Source organism: Arvicola amphibius, chromosome 9 (genome assembly GCF_903992535.2).
Source record: "Arvicola amphibius chromosome 9, mArvAmp1.2, whole genome shotgun sequence".
Taxonomy (NCBI): Eukaryota; Metazoa; Chordata; class Mammalia; order Rodentia; family Cricetidae; genus Arvicola; species Arvicola amphibius.
The window spans coordinates 91,720,124-91,742,154 of record NC_052055.2 but is presented as its reverse complement, the minus strand read 5'-3'; the positions used below and the strand labels follow the sequence as shown (position 1 = coordinate 91,742,154).

General features: G+C 44.3%; 1 protein-coding gene across 6 annotated transcripts in view; it reads left to right on the top strand.

Moving 5' to 3' along the window:
- Kansl3 (KAT8 regulatory NSL complex subunit 3) overlaps positions 1-18,551 on the top strand; it is a 35,473-nt gene extending 16,922 nt beyond the window's left edge. For 5 of the 6 annotated variants that reach the window (XM_038341955.1, XM_038341956.1, XM_038341958.1 and 2 more), the window contains 17 exons: positions 348-479; positions 874-990; positions 1,221-1,322; positions 1,429-1,500; positions 3,091-3,165; positions 3,369-3,526; positions 5,395-5,458; positions 5,837-6,037; positions 6,180-6,336; positions 7,541-7,618; positions 8,547-8,738; positions 9,811-9,892; positions 10,235-10,365; positions 11,298-11,407; positions 11,793-12,015; positions 12,320-12,453; positions 16,617-18,551. In XM_038341955.1, the coding sequence (XP_038197883.1) occupies positions 348-479; positions 874-990; positions 1,221-1,322; positions 1,429-1,500; positions 3,091-3,165; positions 3,369-3,526; positions 5,395-5,458; positions 5,837-6,037; positions 6,180-6,336; positions 7,541-7,618; positions 8,547-8,738; positions 9,811-9,892; positions 10,235-10,365; positions 11,298-11,407; positions 11,793-12,015; positions 12,320-12,453; positions 16,617-16,637 (2,049 nt within the window). In that variant the 3' untranslated portion in view covers positions 16,638-18,551. The remainder of the gene's footprint in view (positions 1-347; positions 480-873; positions 991-1,220; positions 1,323-1,428; positions 1,501-3,090; positions 3,166-3,368; positions 3,527-5,394; positions 5,459-5,836; positions 6,038-6,179; positions 6,337-7,540; positions 7,619-8,546; positions 8,739-9,810; positions 9,893-10,234; positions 10,366-11,297; positions 11,408-11,792; positions 12,016-12,319; positions 12,454-16,616) is intronic. The other variant, XM_038341957.1, reaches the window with a different exon arrangement.
- The last annotated feature ends 3,480 nt before the right edge of the window (positions 18,552-22,031 follow it).

Here is a 22,031-nt window from a genome sequence, read left to right as displayed (position 1 = left end):
GCTGTCCCCTTTGTAGCTGAGGTTGACATTGAATTTTTGATCCTCTTCCAAGTGCTGGGATCACATAGGAATATGTTACCCTGACTTCTGTGTGTATACTGATAAGAAAAGTACCCAAAGTACAGTCATCTGGGAAAGGGATGGTGGAATAAACTTTAGTCCATTGATACAGCTCACCAGATTGCCTTCCAGAGGATCAGCTCCGCTTTCCTTTCACAGTGGGAGTGTACTTTGGCTGTGCACAGATTTGATATGCATAAGAGCTAAGAAGTGGGCTACTGCCCTGCTGCTTGAGGGAAGGTTTCTCACTTCACACTGGAAATGTCTTTGCCTATCCTTCTTTGTAGATCCCAACTTTGATCGACCGCATGCTTGTGTCATCCAACACAAAGACTGGGGCTGCAGGAGCAGAGGCCTTGTCGCTCCTCCTCAAGAGGCCATGGGACCCTGCTGTTGGTGTGCTTTCTCATAACAAACCAGTAAGTTGGTTGTTCAGCCTTTACTGGCAAATAAAATATTCAGACTGACCCTTAGAGACTTGGCAGGGGAAGATAAGTGACTTAACTTTCTTACTAATAGCTTGGGTTCTCCTTAAAGATTCATTTCTTTTTAAAGTGGGTGTTTACACATGAGTACAGGTACTCATGAAGGCCGGAAGAGGGATCTGAGTTACAGGCACTTGACATGGGTACTAGGAGCTGAATTCTGCTTCCCTGGAAGAGCCGTATGTGCTCTTAACTGCTGAGCCGTCTCTCCAGCCATATAAGCAAAGGATTGGTGGTTGGAGTAAGAACTGTTAGGATGCAGCTGTTGAGAGTTTATAGGTGAATACCTCTCACTCAGCGGTTCTTGGATGGGATTCTTTCTCCTCAGAGCAAACTCCCTGGTTCTCCTTTGATTCTCATCGCCTCCTCTGGTCCCTCCAGCTCTGTGTTCCCTGCCTCACGCCGCCACCGCTTCTGGCAGTCGCAGCTTTCCTGCTTAGGCAAGGTAATTTTAAGGACAAGAGGAATTCTGGGTAGAAATGTGGTCTTGGAGGATTAAAGAGAAGGGTGTATGGGATGGGGTCAAGTTTGTTGAACTCAAATGGTGGTTCATCCCTTTAACTCTAATTTTGGCATTTAATTGTCAACTGTCTAAGAGATTTGGGATAATAAGTTAAGCAGACTTGAGGTTTGAAACTTGGCACTGCTGCATGGATGCTCTTTCTTCCCTTTCAGGTCATCCCTGTAGCCACCCATCTGCTGAACAATGGTAGTGGGGTAGGAGTTCTGCAGTGCCTTGAACACATGATTGGGGCAGTGAGAAGCAAAGTGCTGGAGGTGAGAATGCCCAGGTTTAGTTCATGGAGGTGCACCCAGTAGTGTGGGGTTGTTCTGTGCCCATGCACAGTCTCCTATTTACTGTTGTCTTTCTCTTGTCACAAAGATCCACAGCCATTTTCCACACAAGCCCATCATCTTGATCGGTTGGAATACAGGAGCTTTGGTGGCCTGTCATGTAAGTAATTTCTGTTGTATTTGGAGGTCACTGATAACTTAAAGGTGGTCATGGAAACAGTGCTACTGTACAACTTTAAATTCTTTCTTTGTCTTTGTGCTAGATACTTTGTGTGGGAAACTGCATTTACATTGTGGAAGACAAACTAAATGTTAATTATGGGGGACTAGAGAGATGGCTCAGAGGTTAAGAGCAGTGACTGCTCTTAGCGAGTACCCAGGTTCAATTCCCAGCACCCAAATGGCAGCTCACAGTTGTCTGTAACTCCTGTTCCAGGGCATCTGATGCCCTCATATAAACTTTAGGCAGGCAAAACACCAATGTACATAAAGTAAAAATAAATTATTTAAAAAATAAATGTTATTATAGAAATGTTACTATAGGAAGAATAGAGTAATAGATAAATTCCTTGATCTCCTCATATAGCTTTACCAGTGATCACCTCAACCAGGTTTATAATCTTAGCACTAGGTAGGCTGAGGTACGAAGATTGCCATGAATTTGGGACTAACTTGGGCTATATGTAGTGAGTTCTGGGCTAGCCCAAACTTCTTAGAAGAGAAAACAAAACAGTATTTAAAAGTTCCAAATATGTCCAGGCAGTGGTGGTGCACTCCTTTAATCCTAGCACTCTGGAGTCAGAGGTAAGTGGGTCTTTTGAGTTCGAGACCAGCCTGGTCTATAGAGCAAGTTCTATAACAACCAGAGCTACACAAAGAAACCCTGTCTCAAAGAAACAAAAAACAAAGTTCCAACTACTGTATTTTTTATATATGTTTGAACAAGTAAAAAGATTCCTTTTCTCCAGACTTAAATACCATCTTGTGCTCTCTCTTTAATATTTCTAATGGGGACAAATTAGTAGTTTTGAATTTGATGTTATATTCATGTTTGGTTCCTTTATAAATATTAAGGAATGTTTTTCTTCCTGCATGTTTATATCAGCTTGTGTAAGTGTCCTTGACTTTAGAAAGCTCTACTTCTTCCAACCAGCATAGTCAAAATAGTGAGAGCAAGCACCCACTCTACTCTGCACAACCTGGGACAGAAGTCTCAGTACACTTACCTTGAGAAGTCTCTGCTGTGTGGGAGCTATCCCTTAAAACCACTGATAAGAGATTTCTCTGCTTAAGGGATAGGGTTGGCATTTGTGGTTTTTCTATATTTTGGGGTGTTCTCTGTTATGGGGATAAAACCCAGAGCCTTGCACATGAGAGGTAAGTGTGCTACTCTGAGCTTGCTGTATTGTCCATCCTGGCAACATTTGTGTTCTTTTGATTATATTTGTTCTCAATAATAAAGTCAGTAAGGAGGGCTCTAGTCTAGTTGCTGGTGGGTCTGAAGTGTGACAACTGTCAACAGGCTCAGGTGTATGTGGAGGTCCTGTCAGGACTCCAGTTCTCTAGGAGGTGAGTGCCTGTGTTCTGTACACTTAATCATATCATGGCTGACAAAACTGAAGGCTAAGACAAGCAAGAAAAGCTGGGATTGACTGGTGACTCTGGACTAGCCAGTCCCACCTGCATTCTGGGGATGCCGAGGTACAATTAATTCATTTGCCTTAAAGATGAATGGTGCCCTTATTTACAGGTGTCTGTGATGGAGTACGTCACTGCAGTTGTCTGCCTTGGGTTTCCTCTGCTTACTGTGGATGGCCCCCGAGGGGTAAGAGCAAGGTCAGAGTGGTTGGTCTTTGGTGGTGGGAATGGAGGACAGCAGGAATGAGGTATAGTGGCGTGCTTGTTGCATCCAGGGTAGGTTGAGACTGAGGCCTCCTGCAGGTTCACAACTGACTTTTCTGAATAGCTTCAAGGTCAGTGCTTCCTGAGTACCAGTTCTAAACCTAAACTGCTACCTGCCTCTTTTAGGATGTAGATGATCCCCTCTTGGACATGAAGACTCCAGTCCTCTTTGTCATTGGTCAGAATTCTCTGCAGTGCCACCCTGAAGCCATGGAGGACTTCCGGGAAAAGATTAGAGCAGAAAATAGCTTGGTGGTGGTCGGGGGAGCTGATGATAATCTCAGGTGGGTGCATTCCTCTAGAGCTGAGAGGGAACGTGTTAGGATGTTGAAAGAAAGCTTGTCCAAGGTGGTGGTGTAAAGTTGAATCCTATCATCCTAATATATGTTCAGAAGGTTGAGGCAGAAGGATTCAGTCTGAGGCCAGCCTGGACCTTGAACCAACTGTCTCAAAAACTTAAAAGACTTAAAGCTGCAAAAATAGTATAAGAAATCCGAAATCTCATCTTTCACCTAAAGTTTCTTGTATAACCAAAATATAATTCTCAAAATGAGGAAGCTAATGTCAATTTGATAGCATTATCTGGTCTAAACAACAAACTTAATTTCATCAGTGTCTCCCTAATGTCTGTCTCATTTTTGACAGGCTGTACTCATATTTACCACGTGTTGAGGATGATGAACTTGAACACAGTCCTTCTGCCCTTAACTACTAAATCTCTGTGTTCAGTCTTTAGTGATTTTTTTCTGTGACCTTGACACTATTAAAGACACTGACCAGTTACAGGTAATTTTAACTTTGATCGTGCAGTTGAGATAGCTGCTGTGGGGTTCTCCACTATGAAATTACTGTTTTTCCCTTTGTAATTAGGAGTCATCTTGTGGGGAGAAGATACTTTGAGATTCTTTGTCATCAAACTTTTCCTGGCGTAGGCATTTAATTTTTTTTTTTCCCTTAGGATCGGTGTGAACATAGACTCACTTGTCTTAATCCTGACTGGATACATTTTTGGAGTATAAATAGAACCAAATTTTGGGAGAATTTTAGTTCTGGCTGTCCTGGAACTCTTTCTCTCTCTCTCTGTAGACCAGGCTGGTCTTGAACTCACAGAGATCCACCTGACTGCTTCCCAACTGCTGGGATTAAAGGCATGCTGCACCATGCTTAGTTTCAGATACTTGTTTTTAAACTCACAGAGATCTGCTGCCCCAGCATCCTGAGTGCTGGTTAGGCTACCACACCTGGTTTAATCCCAGCACTTGGGAGGCAGAGGCAGGAGGATCTCTGAGTTCGAGGCCATCCTGGTCTACAAGAGCTAGTTCCAGGACAGGCTCCAAAGCCACAGAGAAACCCTGTCTCGAAAAAAATCAATTTTTAAAAAAATTTTTAAGTTATATTTTTATCATTGATTGGTGTGTGTGTGTGTGAGTGTTCACATGCCACAGCACTTTTATGAAGGTCAGGGGATAACTTGTAGTTCTCTCCTTAAACTATGTGGGTCCTGAGCAACTCAGGTTGGAGGATCAACATGAACATGGGTATTATTTGTATTAAGCTTTATTTATTTTGTTTTGGAGGATTACTAATAACTCTCCATTGTATAACTTTTTTAAGATTTATTTATTTATTATGTATACAACATTCTGCCTCTATGTATGCCTGCACACCAGAGGAGGGCACCAGATCTCAGTACAGATGGTTGTGAGCCACCATGTGGTTGCTGGGAATTAAACTCAGGACCTCTGGAAGAGCAGTCAGTGCTCTTAACCTCTGAGCCATCTCTCCAGCCCCTCCATTGTATAACTTAAGGGCCCAGTTTTCTCTTTGCCAGGAGCCTCAGTCAGAAACCAGGTTTTTGTTATTTTGAGAAAGGGTCTTAGTTGTAGCTAAAGAATTTTTTACAACTCCCCCTCTTCTTTCTGTATGTGTGTTTGAGAGAGAGGGGAAGAAAGATATGTGAATGGAAGTACACATGTACCAGGATGTGGGAATATGGCATGTGTGTGGAGGTCAGAGGACAGCTTCCAGGTCAGTTCTCACCTTTCACTCTGGGTGGCAGAATTTGAACTTAGTTGTTAGGCTTTCTCTGGGAGTGCTTTTACCCAGTCAGTCACCTCACTGGCCTCACTGTTTCTCTTTTTTGCCTCTTAAGAATAAGCAAAGCAAAGAAGAAATCAGAAGGGTTGACTCAAAGCATGGTGGACAGATGTATTCAGGTAAATAGTTTTCTCTTGTTTTGTATTTGGGCCTTCCATCTCTTGCCTTAGATTTTCTCTTAATGGCAGCAGCCTCACTTTGGCCCATGAAGTCTATCGAGTAGGTTCTATGGATACTTAAATCACAGTCAAAGAAAGGGAAAGGGGGGGAAAAAAGCAAAGGGGAGGTGAGCTAGGATAAAGATATAGGCGAGGCACCTCAGGGTGGAGTGTGCTCGGAGCTTCTTTCACATAGACAGCTGTTGGTCTTTCTCAAGATAGCAGGTAGAAGCTTGGCTTTGTGAGTGGAAAGGAGTAGAGTTCTGTTTGCCTTGATGTTATCTAGGAGGGTCCAGTTCTCAGGGTCAGAACTCAGGCCTTTGCTTTTTCTCACACTAGGATGAGATTGTGGACTTCCTGACTGGAGTACTTACTCGTGCTGAGGGACATGTGGGTTCTGAGCCTCGGGATCAGGATGCTGAAAAGAAGAAGAAGCCCCGGGACTTGGCCCGAAGAGACTTGGCCTTTGAAATTCCTGAGCGAGGAAGTCGGCCGGCTTCCCCAGCTGCCAAGCTTCCCACCTCCCCCTCGGGCTCAGAGGTAGTGTGTGCACGGAGGAAGTATGAAGTTGTATAATTGGGTATTTCTTTATGAGGATATTTGGGAAATACTGTAAGGGGAGATCCAGGGAGACATGCCAAGTGATGGTTGGATGCAAACCTCTTTGACCTTCTCTACCCAGGATCTCTCCAGTGTGTCCAGCAGCCCCACCTCTAGTCCTAAGACCAAAGTGACCACAGTGACCTCTGCCCAGAAGTCCAGTCAGATTGGGACTTCCCAGCTGCTGAAAAGACATGTACAGAGGACAGAAGCTGTGCTGACCCACAAACAAGCCCAAGGTATATTCTCCTGTCCCAGCAGCCCCAGTGGGGTTCTATTGCTTGTACTTAATGTCCTGTGGCAGTTGGAAAGTATTAGATTTGCAGCTTTTTCAGTGTGAGAGGTAACCTTTCCCATATTGCTTTTAGGCAAAATCAGGTTGAAATGAATGCCAAGACTGTGTGGGACTAGGTTTTGTGTTTGTTAGTCACAGCCTTGTGTGTTGGTATGCTGGAGACACTGAGCTTATGAGCCGACTGTGTATAGTGGCCCGACCTTCCGTTTAATTACTCATTGGAGAAGTATATATTTTGCCAACCATTCCAGTAGTCAGAGGGCTTTCCAGATGATAAGTACAGAGTGACTGATTTTATTCCTCAGGTTCTAGGCCAGCTCACTGAGTTCAGAGTTACATGATGGGTCATCTACAAATTATGTCAGGGTTCTGCAGTTGAGCTTCAGAGTGAAAAACATTTGTATTGTTGAAATTAGGGTTTGTAGGAATCTAAAGACTATTTGAGGAGGTGTAGAAAAGGAAAATCCAGGGAATCAAGAAAGAAACATCAGTGGCTCTGTCCCTTATGTTGGTCTGTTCACGCTCTCCACCCCATATGATCCTCTGCTCACATTCCCTTTTGCTTTTAATGGAGTCAGAGTTATCACTTAAACCCAGACATCTTATGAGACACCACTAACAAGTGTGAGTGGGTGGATGAAGGCAACAAAAGAGGCTAGGTGCCTAGGGTCTGTGTGGAGGATACCCCGTGACCTGACTTCCTGAGTGGTGGGAAAGAGCCAAGTTCCTGCTGTGGGATTCTCTTAGAAATTTGGTGAAGGCAGAGCTAGCAGTTTACTGAACTTCTGGGTAGCATGATTAGTGGAGTTACTAAGGTGATCTTGAAGGTTGAGTGGTGAACTGGGTTTAGGATGAGACCCAGGAGTGTTAGTGGGGACAGCAGCATCCATAAAAGCACGACTTTGGCAGAGCTGATGGGAGGATGGGAAGTGGTAGTTAATATAACAGAGCCCTCACTGCCTGTCGCCCCTATTTGCAGTTGATTTGCTTGACAGTGGCCCCATGTAGCAAGGACACAGCAGTCAGGTTCTAGATCTGTCTAGTTAAGAGAAAGCACCACTGACCATTTTCATCTTTTCCTCGTTCTCACTCTGTTCCTCCATTCTCTAGCTGGCTGTGATTCTATAATTCTTTCTGATTCATTCCAGCACAGTTTGCTGCTTTTCTGAAACAAAACATGCTGGTGAGGAAAGCTTTTCCTCCTGGCGCCTCCTCCTGTCTCTTTGGTGAGTATTGCTTTCACTTGCTCGCCCAGGCTTGCTGCTCTCCTCCCCTACCTCTCACTCTTCCCTCTCTCCACTCTGTTTCTTCTTTTCCTCTGTCTTCTGTCTCCTGACTCTTTCCACCAGCTCCCCTTGCTTGTGCATTGGCCTTTGCCTTTCTCAGTTCTTTCTATTGGTTTCTCATGGTGTTGTTTTTTGTTTTTTTTTTTTTGTTTTGTTTTGTTTGCCATGCTTGTTGGTTCTGTTTCTCTTGTATGCCTGTGGTCTGTAAGCTTGCATTTCCATGTCTGTTTTCTCCCTGCCTTGGTTATTTCCATTCTGCAAGCATATCAGGCACTTAGAGCTCTTGCCTTTTTCCTCTGTCTTAGGCCAGTACACTTATCCCTAAGCAGTTCTTCTAACTGATCGGTAATCAATTCCCTAACTGTGGCCCCATACCGAGTCCCCCCTTCTTCCCAGCCCAAATTCACTGGGATGCTTTCTCCCTATCCCATCTTGTTTGCCTGTGCTAAGAAGGACTAAATGGAGGAGACTTCTGAGTGTAAAGAGTAGGAGAACTGAGAAATCCAAAAGAATAGAGAATCCAGAAGGCTTGCCTTTATACTTAGTGATCTGTTAGTGGAAGCCCATATTCCCAGACTTGGATATGACATGGGTCACTTCAGCCCTGTTATCTTTGGGCAGAATCTGAGATGCTGCCTCACCTAGTAGGTCCTGAGAGCCACCAAGTCCAGCACAGCTGAATGGGCTAGAGCTATCTCTGAGATGCTCCAAGTTAGGTCCACAATGGATGGGAGCTGAGGTAGAAATATGAGGTGTGACCTGTACCTGGGGCATTTCTCCTGTGTGTCCCCACAAGGCTGCTTTTGGCTGGCTTGACCTATGGTATTTATAAACTTACAGAAGATCTTACCTCAACTCCATTTCTTAGTTCCCATTTCATCAGAATCTATGGAGGAAGCAGAGAAAGAAGAGCTTAGGGTCCAGCTGAAGCGGCATCATCCGTCTAGTCCTCTTCCTGGTGCAAAGCCCTCCAAGCGACCAAAGATCAAAGTGTCCCTGATCTCTCAAGGGGACACAGCTGGAGGGCCTTGTGCTCTTTCTCAAGGTGGAACGCCTGAAGGTGAGTCCTTTGTGGAGTGTTTGGTAAAGGTTGACCAGCTTTCCCAGGCACACAGTTTGGCAGGCAGCCCAACCTCAGTCAGTGTGAAGGACATCCGAAACAGAGATGGTCTGAGGTCACACATGCTGGAAAATGTCAATCACCTTGTCTCAACAAAAGAGACAACATAAGAGTAGTTGTGGAGCCACTTAGAACATTGCATATTTTGTCCCTTTCTGGTTCTCAGTTAAGGTAATGAGATACTCCAGAAAGCTTAAAAGATGGAAGAACTCCCAGCTCTCATATAATAGCATAGCTAGCTGTTCTGTTTTCACTTTCCTGTAGCTGGATATTTTTCTCTGTCCTGCCCATATATCCTTCTGGAGCCTTCAGAGGTAAAACTAGATAGTTATAATTACAGTTTTCTTAGTTACGATAAAAGATGAATTAGATATAAAACTTTAGACTCACAAAGATAGGGCAGATATTTTCTTTAATTTTGCCAAACCCAAATAGACTATTATAATTCTTGCTTGGCACCTGTTCTGTTATATGTAATTTTACAATGTTAAAGTTAAAGCTTCCCTTTTCAATTTGACAGAAAGGAGGAAGTGATGTAGGATGTCCTGTACACTGCAAATATGTGTTGCTTTTATTGGTTGATGAATAAAGCTACTTTGACCTATGGCAGGGCAGAATATAGCTAGGCGGGAAGTCCAAGCAGAGATACAGGTGAAGAAGGGCAAGGTCAAGAGAAATGCCAGCAAGCCACCAGAGCAGCAAGATGTGCTAGAGAATAGGTAACGCCACAAAGCCACATGGTGATACACAGATTCTTAGAAATGGGTTCATCTGTATGTAAGAGCTAGCCAGTAAGAAGCCTGAGCCATCAGCCAAGCAATTATAATTAATATTAAGCCTCTGAATGACTATTTTATAAGTGGCTGTGGGGACCAGCAGGTGGGAAAGAAACTGGTCAAATGGGACCAGACAGGACAGAGAAAAGTATCTGGATACACTTTGCAGTTTTAAGTTTAGCCTTGGCTGTAGGGCACATTAGAACTGACCTTTGGTCGTGGGGTTTGTTCTGCAGCTTCTGGGGGGAAACCTATCACCATGACACTGGGAGCTTCAGCAGGAGCCAAGGAACTCACTGGACTTCTCACCACCTCCAAGTGAGTCCCTCCTGTCCCTTCACTCAGTCTGTGGTTCATTTGGTGTTCGGGGAAGTTGAGAGATTCTGGAATCTGTCAGTTCTGGGCATGTGATTTCTTTCTCAGTGGGAGCTTTTCCTTCATTTCTGTCAGTTAAGGTTCATTTTTCCTTAGGAGATTGCAGAGCATTCACTGAGTTAAGACCACGTTCTTTAATTTAGGTATGACTTTTAGAAGGATAAATTAAGGGCTTAGAAGCTGAAACAAACAGAAAATTCTTCCTGGCTGAATCTCTCTGGATGCTCCCTCTGTGACTCTGGGCTGCTACCCTTTGGATGACAGGACTCCTTTCTTTGTTTCCAGGTCAAGTCCTTCTGAAGGTGGCATTTTAGCCAGCGCAGCGCCATCTGTGGCTTCCAGCAGTGCCACACCCAATGCCATCCAAACCCTGCAGAGCCGCTTAGTGGCCACTTCTCCTGGCAGCGCCCTTCCAGGTATCTTGTAGCCCTTCTCATGTCGACCAGCAGTCTTTTGGATCTGCTGCTAGGAGGTGGTCTTAGACCAGGAGCTCTGGGACTGGAGCTAGAGGGAGTATCTCTGCCAGAATTAGCGTGGATGATGGTCTCTAGGAGCTGTGTCCTCTACTGTGAGCATGGGCAATGCCTGTATTGTGGTGCTGCTGCTGGTTTTTTTTTTTTTTTTGATTTTTCAAAACAGGGTTTCTCTGTGTAACAGCCCTAGCTGTCCTGGAACTCGCTTTGTAGACCAGGCTGGCCTCAAACTTGCAGAGATCACTTGCCTCTGCCTCCCAAGTGCTGGGATTAAAGGTGTATACCACCACCACTCAACTGATTCTTCCTTTTCATACATCTGACTGAATAAAGCTGGAGGTATTGCTAACCTGGATATTGGAAAATGAGATGTTTTTCCTGTGTTTGTCACTTAACTTTTTCTGACCTCAGTCTCATGGAAGGGCTGGTTGCCTGATCTCATAGTTTAGAGCATTACTGATTTACCTTTCCTTTAAGCAGATTTTTACTTTGAGAATGTTGGACTGTGTGTAATGTGGTCAAGTATATGAATCCACTTGGCTTCTAGAGCCTTTCTTCTTACCTAGAAATAAAGAGGATTTAGGTTTCTGAAAAGAGGGATTGAAGATCTCTGCTCTTCCTAATGCCGTTCAAAATGCAGAACTACTAGCTTGGAACAAGTTGATTGTGCAGAGCAAATCCAAGGCAGTGTCTGGCATGCATTTCTCCTTGTGTGGTATCGACTGTATCTGCTCAGGAGACTCTCCTGGTATCTTTCTGAGGGCAGGGAAGTGTCTTAGGACAAGTGTAAGTTGTTGGTGAGGGTGGAAGTGTGGCTGCTTCTGGGTATGTACAAGTGACTGACCTCTGCTGCTACCTGCCATGTCCTCTCCTAGGGGCCACTTCAGCCAGCAGCCTCCTCCAAGGCCTTAGCTTCAGCTTACAGGATATTAGCAGCAAGACCTCTGGCCTCCCAGGAAGTCCCTCTCCAGGGCCAGCCCCACAGGTATATCATCTGCTGTGTTGAGCAGTGTGGAATTAGGACTCCTTAATTTTGTCAGGGAGATTATATCTGGGGTCAGTGGGTTTAGGACAAAGAACCTTCTAAATATTCAGCCAAAAAGTTACCAAACGTTCTATGATTTACTGTATGGCCTTGGGTGAGATTCCTGACCTTTCTGACTTGTTTCTTTATCTATAAAATAAGCTAAAGATATTAGCTCCCTCATATATTTGTGATGATTAAAGATGATAATATGCAAAATTCCTGGAAGAGTACCTTAACATGTGGTAGACACTGTGCATGTTAGCTTTTAATAATAGCTGTGGGCCCTCCAGGCTCTAACGTTGCTGTTGGCTGGTAACTTCTAATCATCTTGTGTGTCCAATAGGCCACCGGTGTGAAATTGCCAACCCCCATGCAGAGTCTGGGTACCATCACCACAGGCACGAGCACCATTGTCCGTACCATTCCTGTAGCCACCACTCTCTCCTCCTTGGGTGCCACTCCTGGTGGGAAGCCTACTGCTATCCACCAGCTGCTGACCAATGGGGGCCTCGCTAAGTTGGCAAGCAGTCTACCCGGCTTGGCTCAGATTTCTAACCAAGCATCAGGTAAGTCTCATGAAAATAGTGGGCTTTTCCATAGCACTTTACTGGCCATCTCACATAGGGAAGGTGTACACCCATCCCCGTATGGTCCTGAGCTGGTTTCTTGGATTCAGATCTGTTGGGCCAGCCCCCAGAGAGGTCTAGGGAACACAGGAAGTTTCCTCCTTGCTGCCTTTCAAATTGACTGATGGGGTACACCTACTCACCCAGGAAGGAAACTAAGAGGATGTTTTATATGGGAAGACATTGTTACCTGAAAGAGGCTATGAATCCTGTGTCTTCCTGTCTTTGTCTGTCTCTTACTTAGGCTTAAAGGTCCCCACCACCATTACTCTGACACTCCGAGGCCAGCCAAGCAGAATCACCACGCTAAGCCCTATAGGTTCAGGAGCAGTACCATCCGAGGAGCCCACCTCCCAGATGCTGCCCTCTAGCTCACAGGTGAGTTGGCTTGCACAGATCAGGAAGTGAGCTCTAATCCTAGGTAAATTTGGAGCCAGCCAAAGGATTGACCATAGCTGCCATTGAACTAAATTTGTTGACAGAGCAGATTCAAATTTGAGCCCTTAGGCTTATAGCTTTATCACTTTGATCAAGGCAGGACCTCTTTGAGTCTCCTTATCTGTAAAACTAGGTATTGTGGGGATTGAGTTTGTGAACACTCAAGTATGGCTGCTGCTGGGGTATAATGTTTTTGTGTATTTGCCTCTTCTTCCTTTTCTCCTTCCACTCTTGGTTTCCTCATCCAGAGCTTGTGAATAGGGGCTGATTTTCAGACATTGTCTTTTTTGCTATCTTGAGGGTATAAGTAGGTTTTTTAGGGTTTACCTAGGAAGTACCATCAGTTTCTCTTAGTTGATTTCCATTATGTCTTTTTTTAACAATAATTATTTATTTATTATTTTATACACATTGATGTTTTGCCTGCATGTATGTCTGTGTGAGGATGACAGAACCCCTGGAACTGGAGTTACAGACGGTTGTGAGCTGTCATATGGATGCTGGGAATTGAACCCAGGCCCTCTGGAAAAGCAGTCAGTGCTCTTAACCACTGAGCCATCTCTCCAGCCCCCATTATGTCTTTTTAAAGTAAAATAAATGCTCCTAATCTAAAAATGTTATCTGAAGAATCATCCAAAGATAGGAGTCTAAGCAAAAATAGTCCTGATTTAATATTGTATTCTTCACCAGTAGCTCAGTTCGACCAGGCCTTCAGCATTTGAGCAAGGAGCGGTTAGGTTACTTATCTGCAGGTGAGCCCAGTCTCTGTCCTTCCACCAGACCCACATGCCTGCCTGGGCACAGAGGAGCTTGTCCAGTTAGGTCTGTTGCTGTAAAGAGACAGCATGACTATGGCAACTCCTGAAGGAAAACGTTTGATTGGGGCTGACTTACAGTTTCAGTGGTTTCATCCGTTCTTGTTATGGTGGGGACATGGCATCATGCATGCAGACATGGTGCTGAAGGAGTTGAAAGTTCTATATCTTGATCTACAGGCAGCAGGAGAAACTATGTGCCACACTAGGCATAGCTTGAGCATAGGAGACTGCAAAGCCCACCACAGTGACACACTTATTCCAACAAGTCCACACCTCTTAATAGTGCCACTCCCTATGGGGACCATTTTATTTCAAACCAGCACGGTACTACTGCAGGTACCCTACAGTTCCCGAGCCGTTCTCTAAGCCCTTCTGTCTATTTGCTTTTAACAGAAAGTGCTGTGCAGAGACCAGAGCCTGACATACATGGACATCTAGTTACCTCTTTTTGACAGGGTTTGAAAGTGCTTTTCTTTCTTCCTTTTTTATTTTATTTATTTATTTTATTTTATTTATTTATTTTTTATTTTTTTATTAAGCATTATTTGGGTTTTTTGTTTTTTGTGTTTTTTTTTTGTTTTTGTTTTTGTTTTTGTTTTTTTCGAGACAGGGTTTCTCTGTAGCTTTGGAGCCTGTCCTGGAACTAGCTCTTGTAGACCAGGTTGGTCTCGAACTCACAAAGATCCGCCTGCCTCTGCCTCCCGAGTGCTGGGATTAAAGGCGTGCGCCACCACCGCCCGGCTATTAAGCATTATTTGTGTGTGAGTGTGTGTCCATGCTTGCTCATGCCATGGTGCATGTTTTGGAGATCAGAGGACAATCTATCTCCTCCATGGACCATGTGGATTCTGGGGACCAAACAAGTTATCAGACCTAGTGGCAAGAGCCTTTCTTTACCCACTGAACTGCCTCGTGGCCTATTGGGATTTTTTTGTTTATTTTGTTTGTTTGTTTGTTTTCTTTTTTGCTTTTTGAGACAGGTTTCCCTGTTTAGCCCTGGGTGTTCTGGAACTCTCAGACTGGTCTCCAGCTCAGAGATCTGCCTTCTTTTGCCTCCCAAATGCTGGAATTAAAGGGCTGTACCTCCACTGCCTGGCTATTGGCCTAGTGTTTTTAATCTTTTTTTTTCAATTACAAAATAATTATGCTTACTTTAAATTATTGGAACATTACAGGAATAATGTAATTTAGAAAATGTTTAAATTTCTCATGTTGCTGTTCTTATAGATAGCTTGACAGAAAATTTTCTAGATTTCCCTGAGTTAGGGTCTCACTGTATAGCTCTAGCTGACCTGTAACTTGATACTGTAGATCAGGCTGAGATAATCCATATCTGCTAGAATTACACCCAGCCATTTTTGTTTGATTTGCCTATTTAAGGGCAGCATAGGGTCCCTTTTATTTGTCCCTCTTCATTTCTGTATTTGTTTGTTTTGTTCATTTGTTTTTTGACACAAGGTTTCTCTGTAACTTTGACTGTCCTGGAACTTACTCTATAGACCAGGCTGGCCTCGAACTCACAGAGATCTGCCTGCCTCTACCTCTTGAGTGCTGGGTTAAAGGCGTGTGCCACCACTGCCCAGCTTTCATTTGTTTTTGAGACAGGGTTTCACTGTGTAGGAAGACTCTCAATCCTTATCCTCAGCCTTGCAAATACTGTGACCACAGGCATACACCACCATTCTCAGCTGTAACTTTTTTTTCATACCCATTGAAGGAAAGGGTAAGTCTGTTTATCCTTAAAAATGCATTTGAAGGGGCTGGAGAGATGGCTCAGTGGTTAAGAGAACTGGTCCTTCTAGACGACCCAGCTTCAATTCCCAGCAACCACATGGTGGCTCATGACCATCTGAAATGAGATGTGATGCCCTCTTCTGGCCTGCAGGCAGACACATAGACAGAATATTGTATACATAATAAATACTTTTTAAAAATAGCTTTCCTAATATTCAACTGTCTGAATTACAGAGTCAGTGGTTTAATCAGTATGTCCTATTTGTTTCTTTTTGTCTGGTGTATTTCTTGGAGATAGGGTCTTATTGCATGATCCAGGGTGGCTTTAAACTTTGTTCTTCTTGGCTTAGCCTCTCAGATGCTAGGATTGCATGCAGCATCTCATCTTATTTTTCTTCAGTTTTGTCCTGTTTTGTTTGTGATGGGGTCTCCTGTGTTGTTTAGACAGATCTCAGATGTGCAGTGTCTTCCAAGTGCCAGAATTAGAAGACCTGGCCACCATGCCACCTTCTTATTGTTTCCTGCATCCCCTTGTTAGTTTTATTATATACAAAGGAAATAAGACCCTATTAAAGGAGAACAAGCTAAGAAAAGAAGAGCCTACTATTTCAGAGGAATAGCATGCCCTTTTGATTAGCTTCTATTTCACGTGAGATTTTAACTCCATTTATTGTTAGCCTATAGGTAGGGGTGTGTGTGTGTGTGTGTGTGTGTGTGTGTGTTTGCTTGCTTCCACCTCGTGTGCTCGTGTGTGTGTACTGTTGCTGACCAGTTTTATAAGAGATCATGTCAGTCCTTCATGGAGTCTCTGCTTCTTTAAAATCAGGACAGTCAACTCCTATGTGCAGCCCTGTTTTGGGTCTGTGTAAGCAAGTAGGAAGTGGATTTTCTGAGTTTATCAGACCCGTCTTCATCTTCCCCCTTACATATTCTTCACCTTCACTGTGGTCCTGTGGTTTTTGAAAGTGTGAAGTGTAGAAACATGGTAGGCTTGTTGAAAAGATGCCATTCTTCCACCTGGCTTCCCTCTTCCCAGACTGAAAGCTTCAGCAGTCTGGTACTCTTGATGCCTCCAAAATTCCCAGGACCTAAAAACGATATTGTCAGAATGGTCATGGAAATTTCCCTTTAATTCTGTCTAGTCACTCACCTGTTTCTCTGCATTCCTCTCCTTCCTTGGGTGTGATGAATGCTACTAAGAGCTGATCATTGTGAGTTGAGCATGGATTATACTGTTGATGGTTTGTGCATTTATCTCACTTAATCCTCGTAGCAATCCTGGGAAGCAGGTGCTGCCATCTTTGTCCACAGGTGAGGAAAAGGAAGCTCAGAGCCTGTGAGCTAGTGAGCCCCTTGCCCTAAGTGGCCAGCTGAGCATGACTCCAGAATGCACATTCTGTTAAGTACATGACACCAGAGGGTCTTTGTCTTGTGTGTTTTCTTTCCTATTGATCATTACATTGGATTGAGCTTTAGGAGTGAAATGATTGGATCAGAGGAGTGGTTTAACCTGGCCAAACTCTAACCCTTTTCCACCCTTCTGCCTCACAGCGCCTGCCTCCAGCACCCTGACTACGCCAGCGATATGTCCTTACCAGGTTGGTGACCGCTGCCTCAAGGTGAACAGTGTGGTCCTGCTGAGCCATCTGAGTGTCTGAAGACATCCTTAAGACAGTCATTTTCACCTCTCCACCAGCTGTCTTTTGGGTTGGGCCTCTGGGTCTTGAGAAGGCATTAGGCCAGGTGATAACAGTGCCAGTAAGGGGAGCGCTATCCAGGGCCAGCAGGTTGGTTCCTGGAATCCCCAGGAGGACTCGCCATGTATGGATTGTTGGCATTTCCTCCCCAATACTAATGTAATTTGACCCCAGTGTCAGTATAGAACTGCTCACTGCAGTTTCATGTGAAGGCAGGGAAAACTGGGCTGTCAGCTTTGAGTCCTTTAGCTGCTGGGGAGTGAGGAATGGTGGTTACCAGGCCCCTTTCTCTTCTTCACTGTGCTTTATGCACTGCCTGTACCTGAAAGCCTGTAGGTCCAAAGACAGAAAGTGAGGGATGGAGCAGCCAGAGGAAATGATTGGCAAGACACCCACAAACCCTATGCTGCTGACAGTTTGGACTTGGGACTCTGCCTGACACTTGAGGACACTTGAATATTAGCAAGTAAAAGGGAAAACCTGAATCCCTGAGAATCCTCTCTGGTGCCTGGGGATGAAGCAAGGTGACCAGCTACCCTGCTGTCACTGCTGTTGTAGGAAGCTTGGGGAGGTAGGGCAGTGAAGAGTTTTGTTTCCTTTCCTTAGAACTTTGACTTTCTGCTGAGAAGTAGGTCGTGGTGACTACTGTGTGAGGCTCTGGTGCCAGCCTGAGCCTTCCAGATCATGGTCTCTGCTGATGTGGGCACTAAAGATAGAGCTGAGTCTTTCATTTCCAATGACACTGTATAGATGTAGCTTGGAGCTTGACTGAATTTCTGTTCCCGAGCAGGCTCCTTCCATTTCATACTTAGAAAGTTTCTGTCAAGTGAGAAATAAAGCAACTCAAGTGTGATTTTGTTCACAGGGCCTCCCCTGTAATCTGAGTGGAACATGTAGTGTTGAGGAGCCTCAGGCAATTCAGGTCAGAGACATATGATAGGAGTAGAGAGTGGTCTCCAAACTCCACACCCTCGCCTTGGCTGTGGAGCTGCACTCGCAGTGCTTCACAGAGTGGGACTGTATTCTGAAATTCAGAAGGCGTTGAGTGAATTTGAGAAAGTATGAAATCTGGAAGAAGCCTCCAGTGCTGGGGCTTTATTAGCTTCGTAGTTCAGAGCATATAACCACCAAAAAAGAGAGGATAAGACTGTGGGGCTCTGTGAAACTTTGAGGGATCATTTAGGTTGGAGGGGGCCCTGAGCAGCCCTTTGTGACTTAGGACAACAACACTGGAGGGGCTGCTCCTGAAAGATGCTGCCCCTGTGTTCTGGAACCAAAGAAAACTTGTATCCTGCTTTGGTGGTGAATCTATGTACATCCCATGGGTGACTTCTGAGGCATGGCCTGTATACCTTGAAGAACTGCAAAACTGAGGAAGGGGAGCTACAACACACTGACCTTCACCTTGAGGGACTGACCGACAAGGAAGTGGCTGGAGTCTGTAGATCACATTCCTCAGATCCCATTCAAACCGCACTACTTGGAATGTGGAAAGACACTTGACCTTACCCATCTTGTGGCAGACTTGAGGGCATAGCCTCAGAAGGTAATACTCTTATGGAGTATGTAGAAGGATCAGGAAGGCTTTAAATTCTTGGGCAACAGATGTATTGTAAATGCCCCGTGGAAGATGTCTGTGGCTTTCAGAAGAGGTCACAGGGATAGAGACTTGTCCACCTTTGGTTGTATCACTATAATAATTTGGGGGTGGATGAATTCAAAGAAGTGAGCCATCGTGACGGTTCTGATCTCACATTAGCAAAAAGAATAAAAAAAACAAAACAACCAACTTTGCATTGCTTTACCTTGTTTTCATTTGATTTTGCATGCTTTGGAAATTGCCTGTGTAGTGGAGACAGACTAGAGAGAGAGATGGTACTTGAGGTTATCTTGGGACTGTCAGATGCTGAGGCCTAGGCACTGTAATTCTTAAGAAACATCAAAACAGCCAGGCGGTGGTGGTGCACACCTTCTTCCCAGCACATGGGGGAGAATCTCTGAGTTTGAGGCCAGCCTGGTCTACAGATCTAGTACTGTTACACAGAGAAACCCTGTCTCAAAAAAAAACAAACAAAACGTCAAAATGGATTTGGTTGCTTTTAATTTTATCTTTTAACTATTTTACTTTGTATGAATGTTTTGTGTGCATACCTGTATATATACCGTATGTGTGTCTGTTGGAATCCCTGGAACTGGTATTACAGATAGCTGAGACACCATGTGGGTGCTGGAAAATGAACCCAGGATCTTCTGCAAGATCAACTTGTATATGCTCTTAACTGCTGGGTCATCTTTCCATTCCTCCTGTTGTCATAGGACTGCCCAGCACAGACTGCTTAGTGGATTCCTATCTCTCAGTTCTAATTCCAAACAGCCCAATTGACCTGAGCCTACTTAGGGGCTGGTTCTTATCCCATTCACTCCATAATCCAGTAAGTCATGCAGTTCATACCACTGTCTTTCTAAAAGAATCGAGAAACATGAACTATTGTCTGTTTTGCTGTGTGTATTATTAAGACTGATAGGGCCCGTGTGGCCTCACCAACGTTCCCTCCACTGCTTGCATTGAACCTGACTAGGATACCAAAATGAGGAAATTAAGGACTGGGGAGGATGACTCAGAGGGTAAAAGTGCTAGTTCATTAGCCTGATGACCCAAGCCTGCTTCCCCGAAACCCACATGAAAAGCTGGATTGGTTTCATGCATCTGTAATCTCAGCACTCCTACAGGAAGGTAGAAAGTGGGCACAGTTCCCTGGAAGTTTGTGGGCCAGCTAGCCTGGAGTTCACAGTGCAGCTGCAGAAACAGACCCTGCCTCAACAAAGTAGAAGGGAAGAACCAGCTCCCCAAAGCTATCCTCTGACCTCCACTATTGTGCCGTGGCATACAACGCACATACAGTTTTCTTTCTTAATGAGCAAATTTTGGTTCATTATGTGTGTGGTTCTCTGTCACTATATTCTTGCAGCCACAGTCAAGGCATACCTTCCCTCTGCACAGGGTTCTTGTCCTACCCCTTAATAGTCACTGCCCATCTTAGCCCATAGCAACCACTGATCCCTTCTACAGCTCTGTAAATGGAATAATATATAAATAGAGCCGTACAGTACATGACCTTTGAGTTGTCTCTTTTTTTCCCCTTGGTTTAATCCCTTTGATGTCTATCCAAGTTGTGTGAGGGTTTAATATAGTTCATTCCTTTTATTGCTGAGTAGTAGTCATCGTGTGGGTATGCCACAGCTTAAGCCTTAGCCTGTTGAGGGAGCCTTGTTTCCTTTAGTTTTTGAAACCAGAGCATGTAGCTTAAGTTCAGTCATTGAAATTTTCAAGATTAACTGGATGCTGCAGCAGCTGTCCCTTGGTTTTATCTGCTGTTCCTTCTCAGAATCCATGTTGAACATGCACTAGGTGATTTTTTGGATGTCTTATTTGTCCAGGCCCAGTGTGCTGTCTTGGTTTTTACACCCATTTACACTCTAGAGCCACGTCTGTTACAGGTCCACTTCTCAAGACAGAGGGCCTAGAACTTGGGGGGAGGGAAGGCAGTTAGCACCAAGTGGCCGTATGCAAGTTTTTATGTGGACATTTGTTGTCACTTGGGGGTAAATGTCCAGAAGTGTGATTACTGGGTCCTGCGGTAAAGTTTTAGTTTTATAAGAGCCTGTCTTAGCTTCTCTAGACCAGCTGCGCCAGTGTGCATTCCCAGCAGCGGTGTATGAGTGCGCTGCTGTCTTATCCCCACTACTACTTGTGCCTTTTATATCGTCAGTCTAACGACATGCCGGTGATGGCTCATGTGGTCTTTTATTTACTGAATCTTGGGATGTGGTACACTTTGTCCCATGCTCTGTGACACTTAAGGAATGTATATTCTGATGCTGTTAGATTCTATAAGATGTCAGTAAAATTCTGCTCACAGTCACGTTCTTAAGTATCTTTGGTGGTATGTCAGGATAGTGTTGAAATCTCCAACTATAATCTGTTTTTCAGTTCTGTTCTTTGGTACAAATGCATTTGGGAATCCTTTGTCTTTTTCGTGGGTTGACCTATTTATCATTGTGTAATGTCGCTATCCCTGTCTGAAGCTTGTCTTAATCTTTCTCTGATTTCTGTCCCTTGCCACCCCCACCCCTAGGGCCTGTACACACTGGGGTGCACTCAGTCCCTTGGCTTTCTTTTGATTAGCGTTTGTATTCTTTTTTCCATTCTTTTGTTTTAAACTTACCTGTGTGATTATATGAAATGTGAACGTCTAGTGGACTGACTGCGTTTAGCATGTGATTTTCCCTCTGACAATCTTTCAATTGGTAGCTTTAGACTGTTTCCATTACATATAATTATAGGTATGTCAGGGCTTCAGTCTGCCCTTTAGTTCCTGTTTTCTGTTGTATTTGTTTTTTTTTCCTGCCATTGTGGGTTTCTTGAACATTTTTTTAGAATGCAGTTTTGATTGGCCTATAGTGTCTTTGAGTGTATCTCCCTATACAGCCTTTTTGATGTGTGCTCTGAGGTGTTACATTATATGACTAACTTGTTTATGGTGCTGAAAGTCCAGCCAGGGCCTAACATGCAAATTGAGTCCCCCCATAACCCCACACTAAAAAAAGTTCAACTGAGCAAACATTTAAAACTAACAGATATTAGCCAGTAACACTATACTGCTTTTGTTTAACAGGCAGAGCAGTCCATGTCTCTGGTAAGTAGAATTAATAGGAGAAGCTACCAGAGCCCAAGGGTCTGTGTCATTAGCACTTTACTCAGAATGTTTCTTCTGATGGTCATGATAGGGCTTCTGGCAACTCGTTAGTAATGTCTGATGGAATGAACTCTTCCTAGCACTCAGACTCTCCAAGGTAAAAAGAGAAAGTGATACAGGGTCCTGTGGGAAATCTGGGGCAGTTTTAGGATTTGATTTGGGAGAAGCAAGCTGTCAAAAATTGCTGTAAAATTTCACTTAAGATCATGAGTTCCTGAAAAACAATCTCATGTAAAACATCTGGGTTGGTTCTAGAGATCCAGTTTTCTGGTGAGTTTTATGGCACCTTGATACCAAGCTAAATGGCCAAGGGTCATTGGTGAAGAGGGAACCCCAGTTGAGAAAATGCTCCTATGATTGGCCTGTGGGTAAGCCTGTCATGTATTTTCTTGTGATTGATGTGGGAGGGAGCGGCTCACTGTGGGTCGTGCTACCTCTCAGCAGGTGGTCCTGAGTTCTCTAACAAAGCAAGCCAATAAGCAGCACCATCTATGACCGCTATATAAGGCAGG